Here is an 18766-nt window from a genome sequence, read left to right on the forward strand (position 1 = left end):
ATAAGTAAAATGATCATTATTTGAAAATTATATGATTTTATATCTTGAAAACCCCAAGGATTCCACAATAGGAGCTCTGGAATCAATAGAGGAATGTGGTAGAGTGGAAGGATGCAAGATCAACAAGCAGACGTCTATCTGATTTCTATATACAACTGATGGGATTACAAAAAAAGACACTGAAAAGGAAGTACTATTCACAATAGCCAAGTACAAATTGAAATATCTAGGGATCTACCTAACCCGACCACCCCCAAAAAAGAAGCACAAAGAACCGTACAAGGAAAACTACAGAACATTATTACAAGAGACCAAAAGGGATCTTCACAAATGAAAAATTCCCCATGCTTATGGATCAGACGACTCAATGTCATAAAGATGTCAATCCTACCTAAGGCATTATATAGGTTCAATGCAATCCCAATACAAATAGCAGCAGCATTTTCAAAGAGATGGAAAAACCAACTGCCAACTTCATATGGAAAGGGAAGAAGCCCAGAATCGGCACAGAATTCCTCAAGAAGAGGAATAAAGGTGGTGTGGGGGGACTTGCATCACCTGACTTAAAACTTATTATACAGCCACAATTGTTAAAAGAGCATGGTACAGGTATAATGACAGATATTTGGACAAATGGATAAGAACAGAAAATCCAGAAATAAAAACAGCAGAATACAGATAACTAATCTTTGATAAGGGTCTGAAAAATATCCAATGGAAAGCAGATGTTCTTTTTAACAAATGGTGCTGGAAAAACTCGGCAGAAGAATAAAGCAAGACCCTTACATCACCCCAGACACAAGCACAAATTCAAGGTAGATCACAGACATTGAGGTAAAACCCCAAACTCTCAGGATCATCAATAAAAAATTGGGACAAAGTTAAGAATCTTAGAGTAGGAATATATACATGGGCTATGCCAAATAAGGAATGGCTCACACCGGAGGAAGAAAAGTAGATGAGTGGGACACACTAAAGATAAAACACCGCGTACATCGAAAGACTTTATTAAGAGTAATAAGAGAGACCACCAGCTGGGAAAAGATATTTATTAATAACATATAAGGTTCTATTACTAAAATCTACAAAACTCTGAAACCTTACAACAAGAAAAAAACTAATAGGCCACTGACAAGGTGGGAAAATAACTTGAAAAGAAGATTCACAAAGGAGGAAACCTGAAGGACCAGTAAACATATGAGAAAATGTTCCTGATCAATAGCCATCAGGAAATGCAAATCAAAACAACTGCGAGACACACCTACCACCCACAAGGATAGCCCAATTCAAAAAAAGCAGAAAACAACAAATGTTGGAGGGGGTGTGGTAAAATAGGGGCTCTCATTCATTGCTGGTAGTCTTGTAGATATGTGAAGCCACTGTGGGAAGCGATTTGGCGCTACCTAAAACAGATGGAAATAGAGTTACCTTATGATCCAGCAATTCCAGTACTGTGCATATACCCAGAAGAAAAAAGAAACAGACCACGACCAGACATCTGTGCTCCAATGTGCATCATTGTGCAGTTCACAATTGCAAAATAACAACTGGAAACAGCCTAAATTTCCATCAATAGACACATAATGGAGTAGTACACATTCCTAAAAAGTCGTGATAAAAGATGAAGCAAGTCGTCCCATGGAAAAAGATGGAGGATATTATGCTGAGTGAAGTTAGTCAAGCACAACAGGACAAGTACAACAAGAGTCCACAGTGGTAACTTCAAACAGCAGAACAGGCATAAGGGAAAAAGCAAATATCCCACAGTTACTGGGCTGAGGACCACGTAATCTGGCAAGAGCCAGGCGAAACACAGTGATGTATATGTCATTAAATAAATTAATTAATGAATAGATAATAAATAAATGGAAAAATAAAAACATGCAGATAGGACCTGTGCTGAACAATACCCCACACACACACACTGTCTCCCACTCCACGTGCCTTTACGGCCCACAGGGGAGTGGGGAAGGAAAAAGGATAATGGGGGACTAGAAAACTAATGCACGCATGGGGAGGATGTTGTTTATGTCTCCACAGGAAAGGGGGACAAAGAGCAGACCTCATTCCAGTGCACCAAACCTTTAGGGCAACATTCCTGCTTGGAGTAGCTCAATCACAGAGAGGACTGTAGAACCAGCCTTAGCTTGAGACATGATGTGCCCTCCCCAGATGACAGCACTGCAGAGGACAGCCCTCTGCAGTTCAGGGAGAGTGGCCCCATCCGACCCGTCACATGGAAACAAACCATGAGAGGATGCAAGAGATGATCAATGGGAGCAAAGCCACAAAGTCCCTGAGCAGCCCTGATTGCAGATTTCTGACTTGGGGTGGCAGTGCTCGACACCTCTTCTAAACTGGTGGGGGGTTATTCACAAGGGGTCACACTCAAAGACTAAAGGATTAACGGGGTGGGGGGGTACATGTGAACACACCAGAACATCCCACACTACAGGAAGAGCAATGGGGTCTTGGAGGAGGTGTGCCCCTAGGTCACAAATGCTAAGTGTGAAGAGAGTGTAAGTGCTGTTAGGTAAGTGGGACCCTCGGATATGGAAGCCTGAAAGAAAAGGGGATTGGACTGGTGGATAATATCACTATTTATCAGAGAAATACTCATCTACTGTGGGTTGGGACAACAGTTAGTCATGGACCTATTTGTATGGTCTTTCTTTTTCTCTCTCTATCTTTTGGTGCCTGTCTATATAAGATAAGCAATCCCAAGGAGACAGAGATGGGACTGATGGTTTGCGGGGAAGCATGGAAGGGAAGGAGGTGGTGAGAGGGGAGCAGGGATCCAATAACAACAAGGACAGGGGAATAAATAGCAAGGGATCTAAAATTGATGGTGAGATGCTTGTTTGATCAATTGAAATGTATCTGCAAGGAATGACTGAGATGTGAATGATGGGTAAACATGGTAGTGGAGCATTAAAAATGGAAAATAAAGAGAGGAAAGCAGAAGAAAGTAAAATTATATAGATAGATATAAATACAGATATGTATATATGTAAATATAAAATATATAAAGATGGATGTAAGTGTATGTGTGTGTGTATACAACGAGGAAGCAGATGGACTTCTACTTAAATCTTACCTAAGTACAGGTACAGTTTGTTCTAATGATGTGGCATTGTATGATACTCACTTTCCCTACAGGATCGCTGAAGACAAAATGGGTGCATAAGCAAATGTGGTCAAGAAAGTAGATGGTGCTTGCCTATTAAAAGATATAGCATGTGGGGTCTTAAAGGTTTGAAGTAAAGGCCTGAAGTAAAGTTAAACAAGCAGACATCTAGCAGGGAAGCAAGAAAGCCACATGGAAGAAGCACACCAGCCTGTGTGGTCATGAGATGTTGACAGGAACAGGTATCAGAAGTTCAAAAATAAGCAATCACATTGATGTGAAGGAGTGTAGACAAAGTGGAGACCCCAAACCCACCTGTGAGATAATTGAACAGTCCCTCACAGAAGGACACATGGAAGGAATGATAGACTCAGGGTATGGTATAGCACTGATAAAACACATAACTATCCTCCTGTTCTTTAATATTTCCTCCCTTTACTATTATGGTCTTTGTTTTACCTCATTAATCTTGTTAGACCTGCATATGTTCAGTTGTATAATTAAGATCGTTTCAACGTATGAAAGTCAAAATAGATAACCCTTCAGAAATAGTAAGGATCATAATGATTCCGTGAGGGTACGGGAAAGGGGAGGGAGGAGCTGATAGCAACGATGACTGTATAGCCCCACTCAAGGGGAATGAATAACAGGATTGTAGGTGAACAGATACATTGGATGGTGTAACACACGGAAATAAATTTAAAATACATAATAACAATAAGGGTTCCTAGGAGTAGGGTGGGATAGGGAGGGGTAAAGGGGAGCTGATATCAACGAGTTCAAGAAGAAAGAAAATGTTTTGAAACATGATGGCAGCAATTGTACAATTATGCTTGATCTAATTGAATTATGGATTGTTATAATATCTGTAAGTTCTCCCAATAAAAATGATTTTTTTAAAGAATTAACACCATGGGAACTCTGTGGGGCGGGGTCTTCTCTGTCTTATGGGGTTTCTGTGAACCAAAATTGACTCTATGGCAATCACTTTTTATATAATGCAATAAAAAATATTTAAACAAAAATCAGGCATGACTGACCTCATCTTCTCCATTGTTCTACATTTTGCTTTTCTTGTTCATAAACAAGTGCTTTGCCACACTTTCAAATTTCAAAATTTAAAGAGATTTGCCTTAGGGAAAGATATCTTACTTATAAAGAAGACTCTATCTCCTGAATTACTTTAAGGTTGGATTCCAATGGGCTCTGTTTCTGCTTTTCAAATCTATAATACCTTTGTACTTTTTTTTTTCTTTCTTAAAATCATTTTATTGGGGACTTGTACAACTCTTTTTTTTTTCACTGATGTGACAGAGTTTATTCTTTGTGTGTGTGTGTGTGTGTGTGTGTTTTTAATTTTAACAATTTATTAGGGGCTCATACAATTCTTATCACAGTTCATACATATACATACATCAATTGTATAAAGCACATCTGTACAGTCTTTGCTCTAATCATTTTTTTCTCCTCTTTTCTTTTTTTACATTTTATTAGGGACTCATACAGCTCTTATCACCATCCATACATATACATACATCAATTGTATAAAGAACATCCATACATTCCCTGCCCCAATCATTCTCAAGGCATTTGCTCTCCACTTAAGCCGTACTTTTTAATATAAATAGACACTTCTCATCTCACACTATCTAGTCGACTCACTCATTGAGATCCTATGGGACAGTATAGAACTGCCCCTGTGGGTTTCCAAGACTAAATGTTTACAGCTGTAGAAGGCCCTGTCTTTCCCCTCCACGATGCTGGGGATTTCAAATTCCTGACCTTGCTATGAGCAGCCCCGCCGGCAACTACTACACCTTCAGCGCTTCTCTCGAGCACTTCTTAGAACACGTTACTTGTCTTTGCTGACTCAGATCATAACTTTTGGAAATCTAAGCAGTGTGGTCAACGTTAAATAGGCTACCAAGAAATAACAGTCCAACAATTACCTTTCTTGGTGTCTTGGTTTTTAAGCCTGTTCCTGGGGTCATTTGGGAGCACTGATTCAGAAAAATGCCCTAAATAGACCGCACCAACTCTCGTTTCTTAGATATGGTGTTCCACTATCTTTTCAGTTGATAAGTTATACTAATTATTAATCTATCATCCTTCTTTTAAATATAAGAAGAATTCAGAACCACAAATTATACAGTAAGACAAAAAAGTAAAAATATTTAAAAATAATTAGGTATTAAGGGACTTCCAAGGAGAGTTGTGTGTGGATCCGTGGTGACAGGTTGTTTACACATTAAGCTGCCAACCCTACGATCCATGCTTTGACCCCATCAGTCACTCTGCAGCCTTTAAAATCTCTAAGGTTTGAAACCCAACGAGTGTTTCCTCTCAGTCCTATCGGGTCAGTATGAGTTTGCTTTTCTTTTTGGTATGAGGAGCTATGCAATAGAGAGAGAGACTCCAAGTTGGATCTGCCTCCAATCCTGATGCAGGACTCTTCTTCATACCATCCAGCTTCTCTGATGATTTTCTCAGCATGTAGACTGAACAAGTATGGTGAGACAACACAACACTGACCCACGCCTTACCTGATTTTAAACCAGGCAATAATCCCTTGCTCTGTTCACACAACCGCCTCATGATTCTTGAACAAGTTCCAAATGAACAAAATGAATGTTCTGGAATTCCCCTTCTCCTCAAAGTTATTCAAAGTTTATTATGGCCCACCCAGTTGAAGGCCTTTGCATAGTCGATGAAACACAAGTAAACGTCTCTCTGTTATTCTCTGATTTGGAACAAGATCCATCTGACATCAGCAATGATGTCCCTTGTTCCATGTCCTCTTCTCAATCTGGCCTGAACTTCTGCCAGGTCTCACCATTGTGGAATGATCTTAAGTAAAATTTCACTTGTGCATGATATCAATAATATCATTCTGCAGTTTGAGCATTCCATTCGGTCACCTTTCTTTGGAATGGGCACAAATATGGGTCTCTTCCAGGTAGCTGTCTTCCCAGTTTCTGGCGTAGCCAAGTGAGTGCTTCCAGTGCTTCTTCAGCTTTCTAAAACATTTCTATAGGTATTCTGTCAATCCCTGGTATCTTGTTTTTAGCTAATGAAGTTTCAACTTCTTCCTGGAGCACCATTGGTACTTGCTCCTGGTCTACCTCCTGAAGTGGTGGACTGTCCATGAATTCCTTTGGGTACAGTGACTATATTTTCCATCTTCCCTTGATGCTTTCTGCATCAATCAATAGTTTGCCTATAGAATATTTCAGAATCTTGAAGGAATGTTTATTAACACCTGCAGTATGCAAATGATACAACCTTACTTGCTGAAAGTGAGAAAGAACTGAAACGCTTGCTGATGAAGACCAAAGTTTGTAGCTTTCATTATGAATTATAATTCAACATCAGGAAGACCAAAATCCTGAAACAGGACCAATAGGTAACATCACAATAAATGGAGAAAAGGTTGAAGTTGTTAAGGATTTTGTCTTACTTGGATCCACAAACAATGCTCATCCAAGTAGCAGTCATGATATCCATAGAAGTATTGCATTAGGTCAATCTGCTGCACAAGACCCACTTAGAGAATTAAAGAGCAAAGGTGTTACTTTGGAGACTAAGGTGCATCTGACCCAACCCATGATGTTTTCCGTTGCCTCATTTGCATATTGTCAGACATTGAACAAGGAAAAGAGATGAAGGACTGATGCCTTTGAATGGTGGTGCTGGAGGAGAATATTGAAAGTGCCGTGGACTGCTAAAAAGACAAGCCAATCTGTATTGGAAGAAGTAGGGCCAGAGTGCTCCTTAGAGGCAAGGACGGCAACTTTGGACATATGATGAGGAGAGACCAGTCCTTGGAGAAGGACATTCTGTTAAGTAAAGTGGGAAGGGCTCCAAAAAAGAGGAGGGTCCTCAATGAGATGGAATGGCACAGTGGCCGCATCAATGGATTCGAGCACAGGGACAATTTTGAAAATGGCACAGTCCATGAAGTGTTTCATTCTCTTGTGCTTAGAGTCTCTACAGGTCAGGGCTGACTCGATGGCACCTGACAACAACAACAATTTGGGCACTGCCAAGCCAGGACACAGCTTGAAAAGGTAGAAAGACACAGCTTGAAAAGAGTGAAAAATAAAAAAGAATATTGAAAAGGTACATATATTGAAGGGAAAGGGCAATTTAGAGTGTAAAATATATGAGACTTCATAGCAATTTTCATAAATATTTTGAAGATACAAATTTTTCTCCTTCAAATTATGCACTAAAATTTCAGATCACATTTTAATAAATAAGTCTTTATAATGCATGTTAAATATTTCAGAGGTGAGGTTGAACTGAAAACTTCTTTATAAGGAAAATTCTTTTTTTCCTCTTAAGCATTCCTGTGCAGAGGTGGAGAAGCTGTGCTCTCTTATAACAAGACTGGAACATTTGAATTGCCATAAAGGAGTTTGATCCCTGACAGACCCATTTAGGATTTCAGATCATTTGCATTTCTATCAATTGTACCAAACTCACTGCCAACTAGCCGCCCTCTAGGACAGAGTGGGATTTTTCCTATGGATTTCTGAGGCTGTAGATATTTATGGAAGCAGAGAGTCTCATCTTTCCATTGTAGAGAGGCTGGTGGGCTCAAACAGGTGACCTTGTGATTAGTAGTCAAACACATAATCCACTACACCATCAGGGCTCTTTCTTTTTTGTTCAATAACTCATTTCTGGCCACTTTTCAAGATAACAAATTGGAATTGCCTACTATTCAATTCTTAACAAAATGAATGCTTGGGGAATATTCCAAGTTTATATAATTAGCACTGTTGAAATATATCTATGGATCAAAGGTCACCATGTGAAGTATGGCTTGACCTAACTATTTAGTCTACTCTAACTAAAGTCAGCATGCACTTCCTTGACCTCAAGCTAGCTAACACTACAATAAAATATACTGAGTTTAATAGGCAAGAAAATTGTGGTATATGGCATATGTCTGTATCTCAAAACTAAAGCTGATAGGGGTAAACTGATGTGATTTTTTAATCAGCAGGTCAAATATGCCAGAAATAAACTTAACACATGAAGCACCAAAATGTGTTCTGGCTTTTGTGATAATATGCAATGCATAGGAGACTATCAGGTCTAGCAATGACATGGCATGACAATATCAAGGATTCTTTCATCTCCACTAGGACAACAACTGGAGCAGCAAAGAGCAGAGGATGTACCTGAAGCATTCTGTGGGATTTCTTGTCACTGTTGTCTAGTTTCTCTTGCACAGACAAGAAGATCTGATGAAAACCAGAATATCTATATCCACTATCTTTCTAAAGGGCTTGTTATCTCTAAATGACATAACTGCATTATATTAGTTCTTTACATCTTGTCTGATTAGCATCGCACGTGACAGTATCTGTGCCCTTGCGTATCAGGCAAGGATTAGAAGATGATCGTTTCTGACTTATTTGAGTGCAAAGAGGAGCTAATTTGATTAAAAGGAAAGCTGCAGCTGTGTCCACAGCTGTGGGAAGGAGATGTCACCCGTTAGCTCCTTCTGTCAAGTGTATCAATTATACCCTAAACAAATGCCAAGCAAGCTGCGTTACTTACTCTAGGAAGTCTTGGTCTGGAAGAACTCTCAAGGAAAATACGCAGTGATCTCTGGTGACGGAGTGGTTACTCAACAGCTGTCATGTGGAAGGTCAGCAGTTCAAAACACCAGCTGCACCACAAGAAAAAGACTGGCCTTCCTACCCCTATAAAGAGTGGCAGTCTTGAAAACTCACAGGGGAAGCTCTACCCTGTCCTGTAGGGTCACTGTGAGTCAGCACGGGCTCGGTTACAGTGAGTTTGGTTTGGTTTTCTTTGTGACTATCTTTACAACATCTGCTATCTGTATATCCTGAAAATCAAGAAAACTAAAAAGAATGGAAAATAAATTAAAAGAAAGGTGTTAGACACAAGTTGAACAATAAAAACCAAAGCCTCTTTCGGGTAAAATCAGTTCTGACAAATGGTGACATAGTGAGTGACCAAGAAGAACTGTCCCATTGGGATTTCTGGCTGTCGTCGTAATCGCAGCAGGTCACTAAGACTTTCTCCTACAGACGCAGTGGGTGCTTTCAAACCACTAACCATCATGTTGGTATCTGAGTGCAAACAGAGCGTACCAACCAGATGAGACAAAGTGGACAGTGTCTAGCTTTAGTTAACCAGGAGGCCATTGCACACTTACTGTTCTCCATGGTTAATGCATTTTACTCCTTCTGGATACGGGTTTTGCCTCTCTTTTTTGGATGCTAGACACTCCAACTCCCATCTCTTCTTTCTATAGCCTCAACACGATAAAATTTCAACCAGTGGAAACTGCAAAGAGTAGTTGTCAGAGAGATTAATTGTATGCCAATAGCCATACTCATAAGGAAAAGTCAGGGTAGGGGATCTTTTCATTGGTGATGGAGCAGGTGAGGGAAGTCGATTTGGGTTCTAAATATATGGAACAGAGAATGCCTTGCTATAGGAAATTCGATTACAATCAATCTTTCATTCTTGAATTCTACACATGCACAGGCCCACATACTTTTCCTAAGCCAATTTAGGAACTACGCTCATGTTTTATAATTGCTTCCTTGAATTAGCCTTCCCTAGTGCTGGTCCCTGGAGCCTGGTGGTAGTGGTTAAGCTCTCAACTGCAAACCGCAAGATTTGCGATTCAAAACCATTGTCACACTGTAGGTGAAAGATGTGTGACAATGTACTTCTCTAAAAAGTATAGCCTTGGAAACCCTTTGGAGCAGTGCCATCCTGTCCTATTAGCTAGCTATCTGTTGGAACGGACTAGCTGTTGAAAGATTTTGTGTTTTCAGGGGCGCTCCTTAGTGAATGAAATCTTGTAATAAAATCTTCCAAGATGTGAATACAGAAAATCAGCAGGGAATAACATACTCAGTGTATCTCAAACTGAAAGCACGGAAGAACAACGTAAGCTCAAGTTAAAATACTGAAGGATCCTATGGGACAGCTCTCTAGCACTGGAGCATAGTGGCTTATGAGTTGGCCTGCTAACTACAAGGTCAGGCGTTCGAAACCACCAATTGCCTAGCAGGAGAATATGAGACTTTCTATTCCTGGAAAAAGTTAATCTCAGAAACCCACCAGGGCTATTGTACAGGGTCTCTAGGGTCACTATGAATCAGACCGACTTGATGGCAGTGAGTTTGTTGTTTTTAAGAGGACACTTCTACCACTTGTCTGTCAATTTGTCATACTGTGGCTCCTGTACTTCTGTGATGTTAAAAACTACGTCACCAGTATTGCATATACTATCAGGGTTATCAATGGTGAACAGATTTCAGCAGATCTTCAAGACTAGAACTAACTATGAAGAAGGCATCCACTGTCTACGTCTGATGGCTTAACCACGGAGAACCTTATGAACAGCAGCAAAACACTGATCAATACAGTGCCAGAAAATGAGCCACTTGGGGTGGAAAGCACTGAAAACATTGCTGAGAAACAGCTGCCTTCTTAAAGTAGAATCAACTTTAATGACCAGGTTGAAGTAAAGCATTATTGTTATTGTGAGGTGCCATTAAGTCTGTTCAAAGTCATAATGATCCTGTAGAACAGAGTAGACCTGCCCTGTGGGCTTCTGAGATGAACTCTTTACAGGAGTAGGAAGCCATAGTAAGGCTTTAGGAACCTTTCTTTGCTGATGAGGCATGACTCAGAATGAGTAGAAACAGCTATAAACACCCACCAATAATGGCAATGCATGAAGTATAAACCTAAAAAGAGAGAAGTCATCAAAAATGAAATGGTATGCATGAAAATTATCTTAAGCATTAGTGAGCTGAAATAGACTGATAATAGACAGATAATCATATGGCTTACTATGCAGAGAATGACATATTCAAGAATGATGGCACCATGTTCCTCAACAAAAAGAAAATCTTAAGATCTAGCTTGAGGTACACTGATTTCAGTGATATGATAATATCTACATGTTTATATATATGGTTAATACAACTGTTATTGAAATTTATAAATCAAACAAACATGTGATAAGGATGTATTAATAATAACTGTACAATGAAATGTGAAATTTGGGGGGAGAAGGAAGGATCAATAGTTTGAAAATAAGGCCTTGATGATAGAAACAAATCTGGAGCTCATACGCTAGAGTTTGCAAAACCAATTACTGTCTTCATAGGAAATACCCTTTTTAAAACAACACTACTGGTGAATATACATATGAATATCACCATATGGAAGCCATAGGAATCAAACTGATGATATCTGTGGGAGGAAATTATAAAGAAGGTCGATAGCATCAGCCAAAACAGGACTATTAACCATCTGTGGAACAAACTATCAATTGCTCATTTGAAAGTTCAGGTTGCAGCTTAAGAAAATGAAAATAAATCCACAAAAGCAAAGGACAACTTTGACTATGTCCCACCTAATTTTAGAGGACATTTGAAGCACAGGTTTGCCACGGTGAACACTAATTGCAGAAAACCTGACAAACTGTGGCATGACATCAAGAATAACATACATGGGCAAAAGCAGAAGGCAAAAGAGAGGAAGGAGAGAGAAGAAAACTAGATCTCAGGTGAGACTCTAAAACGTGGTTTTGAACATAGAGTGGCTAAAGGCAATGGAAGAACTGGTGAAGTAAAGGGCAGCTTGAGAAGACAGCGTGTTATATTGACATGTGAATAGACCTGAAGCTAGAAATATTTTTCAAAGAATGCCTTTAGCATGTCTCAAGCTGAGAGAACCGAAGAAAACGCTGTCTAGGTGCAATGTTCAGGTTGTATGGGTAAATACTGAATGATTCAGGAAGCATCATATGAAGACAGAAAGACAGAAGGAATACACAGACAGAGTGACTGTACCACACAGAATTGGTCATCACTCAATCACTTCAAGAGGTGTCATGTGATCAAGAGCTAATGGCCCACCCTGTACTGAAGACATTAGTGAAGCACAAGACTCCGGGAATTGATAGAAAATCCATTGAAACGCTTCAACAAGCAGGTGAAGCACTGGAAACACTCGCTTGTCATTGCCAATCGATTTGGAAGACAGTGACCTAATCAAAGAAAAGCAACCTAATGGAATGAAGAGATTATCAAACAAAATTAGTGATATGTCATGCAAATAAAATTTATCTGAAGATAATTCTCAAATGCTTAGATAGTTCCTGATTCAGAAGCGAACAAGACATGAGAGAGATTACTAACATCTCATCAATTGTGACTGAGACCACAGAATATGGAAAGAAGTTTGCCTTTGTGTTTTAGTGACCGTGCAAAGGCACCCAACTGCGTGGGTGATAAGAAACGATGGATTCCATTGAGAAGAACGGGAATTCCAAAACCTTTCATTGTGCTCTTGTGATGCATGTTCACGGATGGAAAGCAGTTTTCCTACAGGAGAAAGTATGTATCACAGTTGTATCTCATCACCATATTTTTTCCATCTGGATGGTGAACAATTAGTCCAAGAAACTGGATTATAAAAGGGATTATGCATCACAGTCTGAGGAAGTCTTATTCACAATCTGTAATATGCAGGTGACAAGGCTGTGCTTGCTGAGAGTGAGAAAGACTTAAATCACTTGCTGAAGAAAACACAAGACTGAATCTTAGAGTATGGATTGCAACTCAATATAAGGACAAAGTCCTCACAATTGGATCAGCAGCTAAAACATTATAAACAGAATAATGATTGAAGACATCAAATATTTAATTTTAGTTGAATAAACAATTAATAGTCATGGAATCAGCAGTCAATAAATTATTGTATTTGGAAATATCAATGTACAATACTACTTTACCGTTTTTAAGAGTGAGGATATCACTTTGATTACTGTTGTTATTGTTTGTGGTGGGTGCTGTAGAGTCAAACCTAACTCACAGAAACCCATGTACAGTGCTTGGCCGCATGCCATCCTTACAAACATTGTTATGTTTGAACTCATTGCTGTTAATCAATTTCCTTAATGTTCTCGCTCTTTTTCACTGGCCTTGTACTTTGCTTAGTAGGATGTACTTTCCAAAAACATGTCGTGCCCAAAGTTTGTGAGATGAAGTCTCGCCATCCTTACATTTAAGGAAGCTTGTGTTGTACTCCTTCCAAGTTTTAGCCTACACTATAATTCAAATACATCAATTCTTCCTTATTCATTGGGCTTCTTTTTCGTGTATATGATGTGATTGAAAAGACTTGGACTGCTGTAGGCACACCTTAGTCTTCAGAGTGACAACCTTGTTCTTCAACATGTTAAAGCGGTCATGTGCATTGAACTGTAATCCGTATTTAAGGCTGCGTTCCTGTAAAACAATACTAACAGTTTTATTGATACAATCCAGATAAATATTTTTAAAATATTTTTAAAGAGTTGTGCAATCATCACAATCAATTTTAGAAAATCTTATTCTTTTGTTATGGCAAAACTTTCTATAATACTCATTGACAGTGGCAGAACCATGCCTACCAGATTAAAACATGTCATAATAAAGCAAGCAGGGCTTTATTAAAACAATAAGTAAAGGTAGTCCCAGGCCACCATTCACTGGGAACCCTCAAGGCAAAAGATCCAAACCAAAGGACAATGACCACCAATTCTACACCCTTGGAGTAGCAGTCATCTGCTTCTTTTCACACTAGTGAGCTTCAGCCTTAAACCCAAGGGCTAATAGTGAGTTTGAGGTAGAGCCCCATTCACTTAGTGGGGTTTCCACATTGAGTCCTTTTGGCTCAGCCTATGGAGATGTTGTGCACCTAGACATTTTCTTTTTTATTTAGTATATTCTGAAATATTTATTTATAATTATAAATAAATGAAATTTTTTCTTGAAGCATGGTATAGTATGGGTAACAGTGTTAATATAACAATAGTAAACTACATTGCTACATTTTGCAACCATATGTGTAAAAGTCCAACATCAATGTGAAGGTTGAGACTTTGTCACCAGATAAGAAATTCTCAGGGCAGTCTTTGCAAGAGTACAACAATGATCATCTTCCACAAAAAAATCTACTTGTGTATTTAGACTTGATAATCAACAAACTGGAAAACCCTGTTTCACAAAGATAGGTTGTTGGAAATGGGAGAAGGCTCAACATAGTCTCAGGCAGAACAGGATATGACTGCAAATACTTGATACAGAATTTTGTAACTGGCATTGTAGAGGAATCAGTTTTCGCTGCATCACTGTTAATAAGTTCAATGTCTTGTGCTATCTTAGGAATATCTTCAATTTTGACTGTGAATGGGCTTCTGGCAAGTGCAAATGGGTGTCAGGTAGATTTGGAAAGTAGGATGAAATTTCATCTGCAAGCATGTGCAAGTGTTCTTCTACAGAAATGATCACCTGGTTCAATGTCATGTTCCTTAAAGAAAGAAGATAAGGTAGGCAACATGCAAATTTTATTTTCATCCAATTTTTTTTTTTTGCCAAAGCTGAAGTTTCATTTGGAATGATCGGATCTTTTCAGACAAATCGAGGCATGTTGCATTTGGTCCTTGCAGTGATAAATTTAATTCATTCAAGATGGCAAAGATGACAACCAAGTAAGCTATTTTCTGAAGTTCACTTTTATCGCTGAAAAGTATGATCTTTGAACTGCAGTCTTGATTTCTGATTAAAAAGCCTTTTGGGTTCATCACGAAGCTCAAAACACGTTTTAAAACTTTTCCTTTGGACAACCATCTCCCTTCAGTGTGGGATAGCAGAACATTGTTTGGTGCATCCAACTCTTGCACAGTTGGGAAAGCAGGTGACCATTTAAAGTGCTCACTTTTAAAAATTGACTTTATAAAATTGACAGGACTTACGATGCTTTTCATGACTTCTTGTAACTATTGTGGCAGCATCTTCTTTGCTAATAACTGCCGATGAATCAGACACTGAGTTCTGATGACTATCGGTCACTCATTCAGTACCAAACGTTGAAATCCAGATCGACATCCTAGCATAGCTGGAGCACCATCTGTGCAAACACCACACACCTTTCTCCAAGAGATCTTACACTTTCTCAGAAATGAACCAACTGTGTCAAATACATCATGTGCAGTAGTTGTCATTTCAAGAGGTTTGCCAAAAAGAAACTCATCTTTAAAGTTGCCATCATTAATAGACCTCACGTAAACCAGTCACTGTGAACAGTTCGCAATGTCTATAGATTCATCAAACTGGATGCCAAATATTGGCAGTGGAGCAGATTTAATTTCCTGGATTACCGGATCAAGAATATCAGCAGACATGTCACCTATTTTTTGGCACACAGTGTCGTTATATAGGGAAATTGCACTCAATTTCATAACAAATTCGTCTTTGATCATAACTCGAACAATGTCTTTGGCCACTGGCAACAGTAAATCCTCGGCAATGGTGTGCGGTTTCATAGCTCTGGTGATTCTGAGTGCCACCAAATATGAAGCTTCAATGGCTGCTACATTTTGCTTCTAAAATAGTTGGTATCATTGCTTGCAAAGCTTGGATATTTGCTATCAAAATGGCATTTTAGTTTGTTCGGCTTCATAGATTCGGCTGATAGAACTTCATAACAAAAAACACATTGTGGTTTCTCAATTCCTGCTGTAATTATTGAGGTAAAACCACACCTTAAAAATACTCAATATTTTCTTTTCTTTTCTTTTTTAACATGCATGGTTAGTGTTTTGTTTTTGGAAGAATGGTTCTAAAACATCACACTAAATCAGGCTGAAAGGCAAAGTTTAAAATAGACCGTTTTATAAGGATCAGTTATAACATATGTAATGATGGTTCACGCTACGAAATCTTGATCTCAGAGCATGTGACACACTCGTTGGCAGGAGTACCAGGGATTCCAAACCAGCCAGTCATCATTTTCCTCTCGTCTGCATAGACTTCTTCTCGTTAGCTGCCTTCTGCTTTTGTTGCATGATCTCAGAATCCCTCTGCTTCCTCTGAGAAGCAGTCAAACTATCCTCTTTTCTTTTTCCCTTGCTAATCTCCTGGGTTTTCTTCATGTTTTTCTGGCGGGCAAGTTCTCTTTGATTTCCACGGGCCATGCCGACCACAGGGACAGAGCGACTAGGAGAAGCAACGGTTCCCTGTCACCACCAGCCAGTCGGGAAGGCAGCGGGGCGACGCCTCTGCGCCGTCAGCGGCCATATTTTCTTTTCTTAAAGTTCTTCTCTACATGATCCATTCTCAGGGGATGGTTTGCCGTGCGGAGCGGTCACGAAGACAGGCAGCCCTTCTCACCTGCCCCACCGTGACAGCTGCTATCTCGGAGGTGCCCAGAGAGGAGCGGGCAGCCCCATCCATAAGGTCGGCTCCCCCAGTCATTTCCTGGTCATTCTGTGTGCGCTGCAAGGGTTGTGAAATGCAGGAAGGTCACAAGCCAGTGGTGGATCCAGTGGCAGTGGCCCCATCTCAGGTCTGGTGTGGGTCTCCACGTGGCTCCTCCAGCTCCAAGGCTCTGGCTGCTGATCCATCAGCATAGCTTCACGTGGCTCAGCCCGGCTTGGTGGTCCACGTGGAGGACGCACTTAGACATTTTCTTCTTTTCTTGTAGACATTTTCTTCTTTCTTTGGTTCATTATTAGTTCACCACCACCACCCTTCCCTGCCATAGCCCCAAGAAACGATTAATCTAATTACTGTCTCTATAGATTTACCAATCCTGGATTTCATACAAAAAGGAAAACAGACAAACAAACAAAGCTATCCCACAACAATAACAAAGTAAAACACAGAAAAAAATCAGTTGAAAACATAACAGAAAATAATAAAAACTAGACTAAATTTAAAATGAATCAAAAGGGTGAATAAATGATGAGCTGTTACATTTTAACCTAACGACATGTGCATTCTTTCACTTTCCAATGTAATTTGTCTGATAGCAAGGCTATTTACGTTCCTGGGTGATGGTCAGAGGGAAATCACTGGAGCCTTACTTAATCAGAGGGGACCCTGCAAATTGATTTTGTGTAAGATAGAGACCTGCTCTTATCTTACATGTCAAACAGGTTTGAGAAGGCTAAGATCTGCGAGGAGAAAATTTATATACAAAAGAAACAGACATAAGTTTGGACACAGGGGTCCCTGCAATAAGACACTCCAGAGCTCAGAGCTTTATTAGGGATGAGCTTGTATGGTCTTTAGATCATGTAGTCAGAATGCTCATGCCAGGATTACACAAAAGGCAATTTACAATTCTTGAGGCATAAAAAGAACCATTAGCTCATTAGCTCAGACTGTTCAAAGACAGAGGGGAGGATGAAGCTCGGGAAGATGAAGTAAGGGATAAGTTTGCAGGTGGCTGCTTTTTGCCGCTTTTGCCAGAGAGTAGGAGGCAAAGGGTCCATTTAGTGGAGAGACACTTGAACAGTCGCTTCAATCATGGCCTTGGGCCATGAAATGTGGTCCTGACCCATTTTCCTAAGAAACAAGCAGCTATATTGGACTGTCATGGTCACTCATAGCCTTCAGGCTGCAGTCCTTGAGCGAGCGCTCTGATCCTCCTCCCTCCAAATCTAGTGCTGGGTTGTTCTCAGATTATTGGATCAGCCTTGAATAAATATGATGAAGGAATATAACACTGACGCTCAGCTTTCCTAACTTTAAACCATTACAGCATTCTCTTTTTATGTCTGTAAACTTCCTCTTGGTCCTTGTACAGGTTAGTCATGAGCACAACGAAGGGCGTTAACAACAGAACACATTTTAGCATAATCAATAGAACACAAGTAAACAGCTTTATGATTTCAATCAAAAATATTGTTAGTTTTGTTGACCTATATTTCATATATAATACAATTTAATCATTCAATCATATAAAGACTTGTGAATGACTTTAGAATGTCAACCAGGATTTATGAAACCTCGGCCACAGTATCTGTCCTGCTGTGCCTTTCTCTGAATCCAGCTCCAGTTTCTGGCAATTCTAATCTGATGAACTGTGACAATCATCATTGAATAGTTTTTAAGAAAACTTTCCTTTCATATGACATTAATTATATTGTTGGATACTTTCTGCATACTGTTGGGTCACCTTTGTTTGGAACAGGCATGAATGGGGATCTCTTCCAGTCAATTGGTCTTGTAACTGTTTTCCAAATTTCTTGACATAGGTAAATGAGCAAGGCTTATTAACCACCTAAAATTGTCACATGACACAACTTGTCTTGCTGAAGTGAGTTGAAACATTTACTGATGAATATTTAAGGATTATAGTCTCCAGTGTGGATTATGATTCAATGTAAAGAACAAAATCCTCACAACTAGACCAATAGGTAACATCATGATAAATGGAGAAAAGGTTGAAGTTGTCAAGGATTTTGTCTTACTTGGATCCACAATCAGTGCTCACAGAAGCAGCAGCCAAAAGATTTATGCATGTCCTGAGGTAAATCTGCTGCACAAAACTTCTTTAGAGCATTGAAAAGTGGTCTGACCCAAGCCATAGAATTTTCCAAGCCATGGAATTTTCAACTGGTTCATATGAATATGAAAGTTGGACATTGAATAAAGAAGACCAAAGGAGAATGTGTGCACTGAGTTGTATGCTTCAGAAGAATGTTGAAAGTTCATGGGCTTCCAAAAGGAGAAACCACTGTCTTGGAATAAACATGATCAGAATGCTCTTCAGAGGCAAGAGTGGAGAGACTTTGTC

General features: G+C 39.5%; 1 protein-coding gene across 1 annotated transcript; it reads right to left on the reverse strand.

Moving 5' to 3' along the window:
- Positions 1-15948: 15948 nt before the first annotated feature.
- LOC142449008 (small EDRK-rich factor 1) lies at positions 15949-16195 on the reverse strand. Its single transcript, XM_075550779.1, has one exon. The coding sequence runs from the start codon at positions 16155-16157 to the stop codon at positions 15969-15971; it is 189 nt and encodes a 62-aa protein (XP_075406894.1). The 5' UTR covers positions 16158-16195; the 3' UTR covers positions 15949-15968.
- Between the last annotated feature and the right edge of the window lie 2571 nt (positions 16196-18766).

The sequence above is a fragment of the Tenrec ecaudatus genome, chromosome 5, assembly GCF_050624435.1.
Source record: "Tenrec ecaudatus isolate mTenEca1 chromosome 5, mTenEca1.hap1, whole genome shotgun sequence".
NCBI lineage: Eukaryota > Metazoa > Chordata > Mammalia > Afrosoricida > Tenrecidae > Tenrec > Tenrec ecaudatus.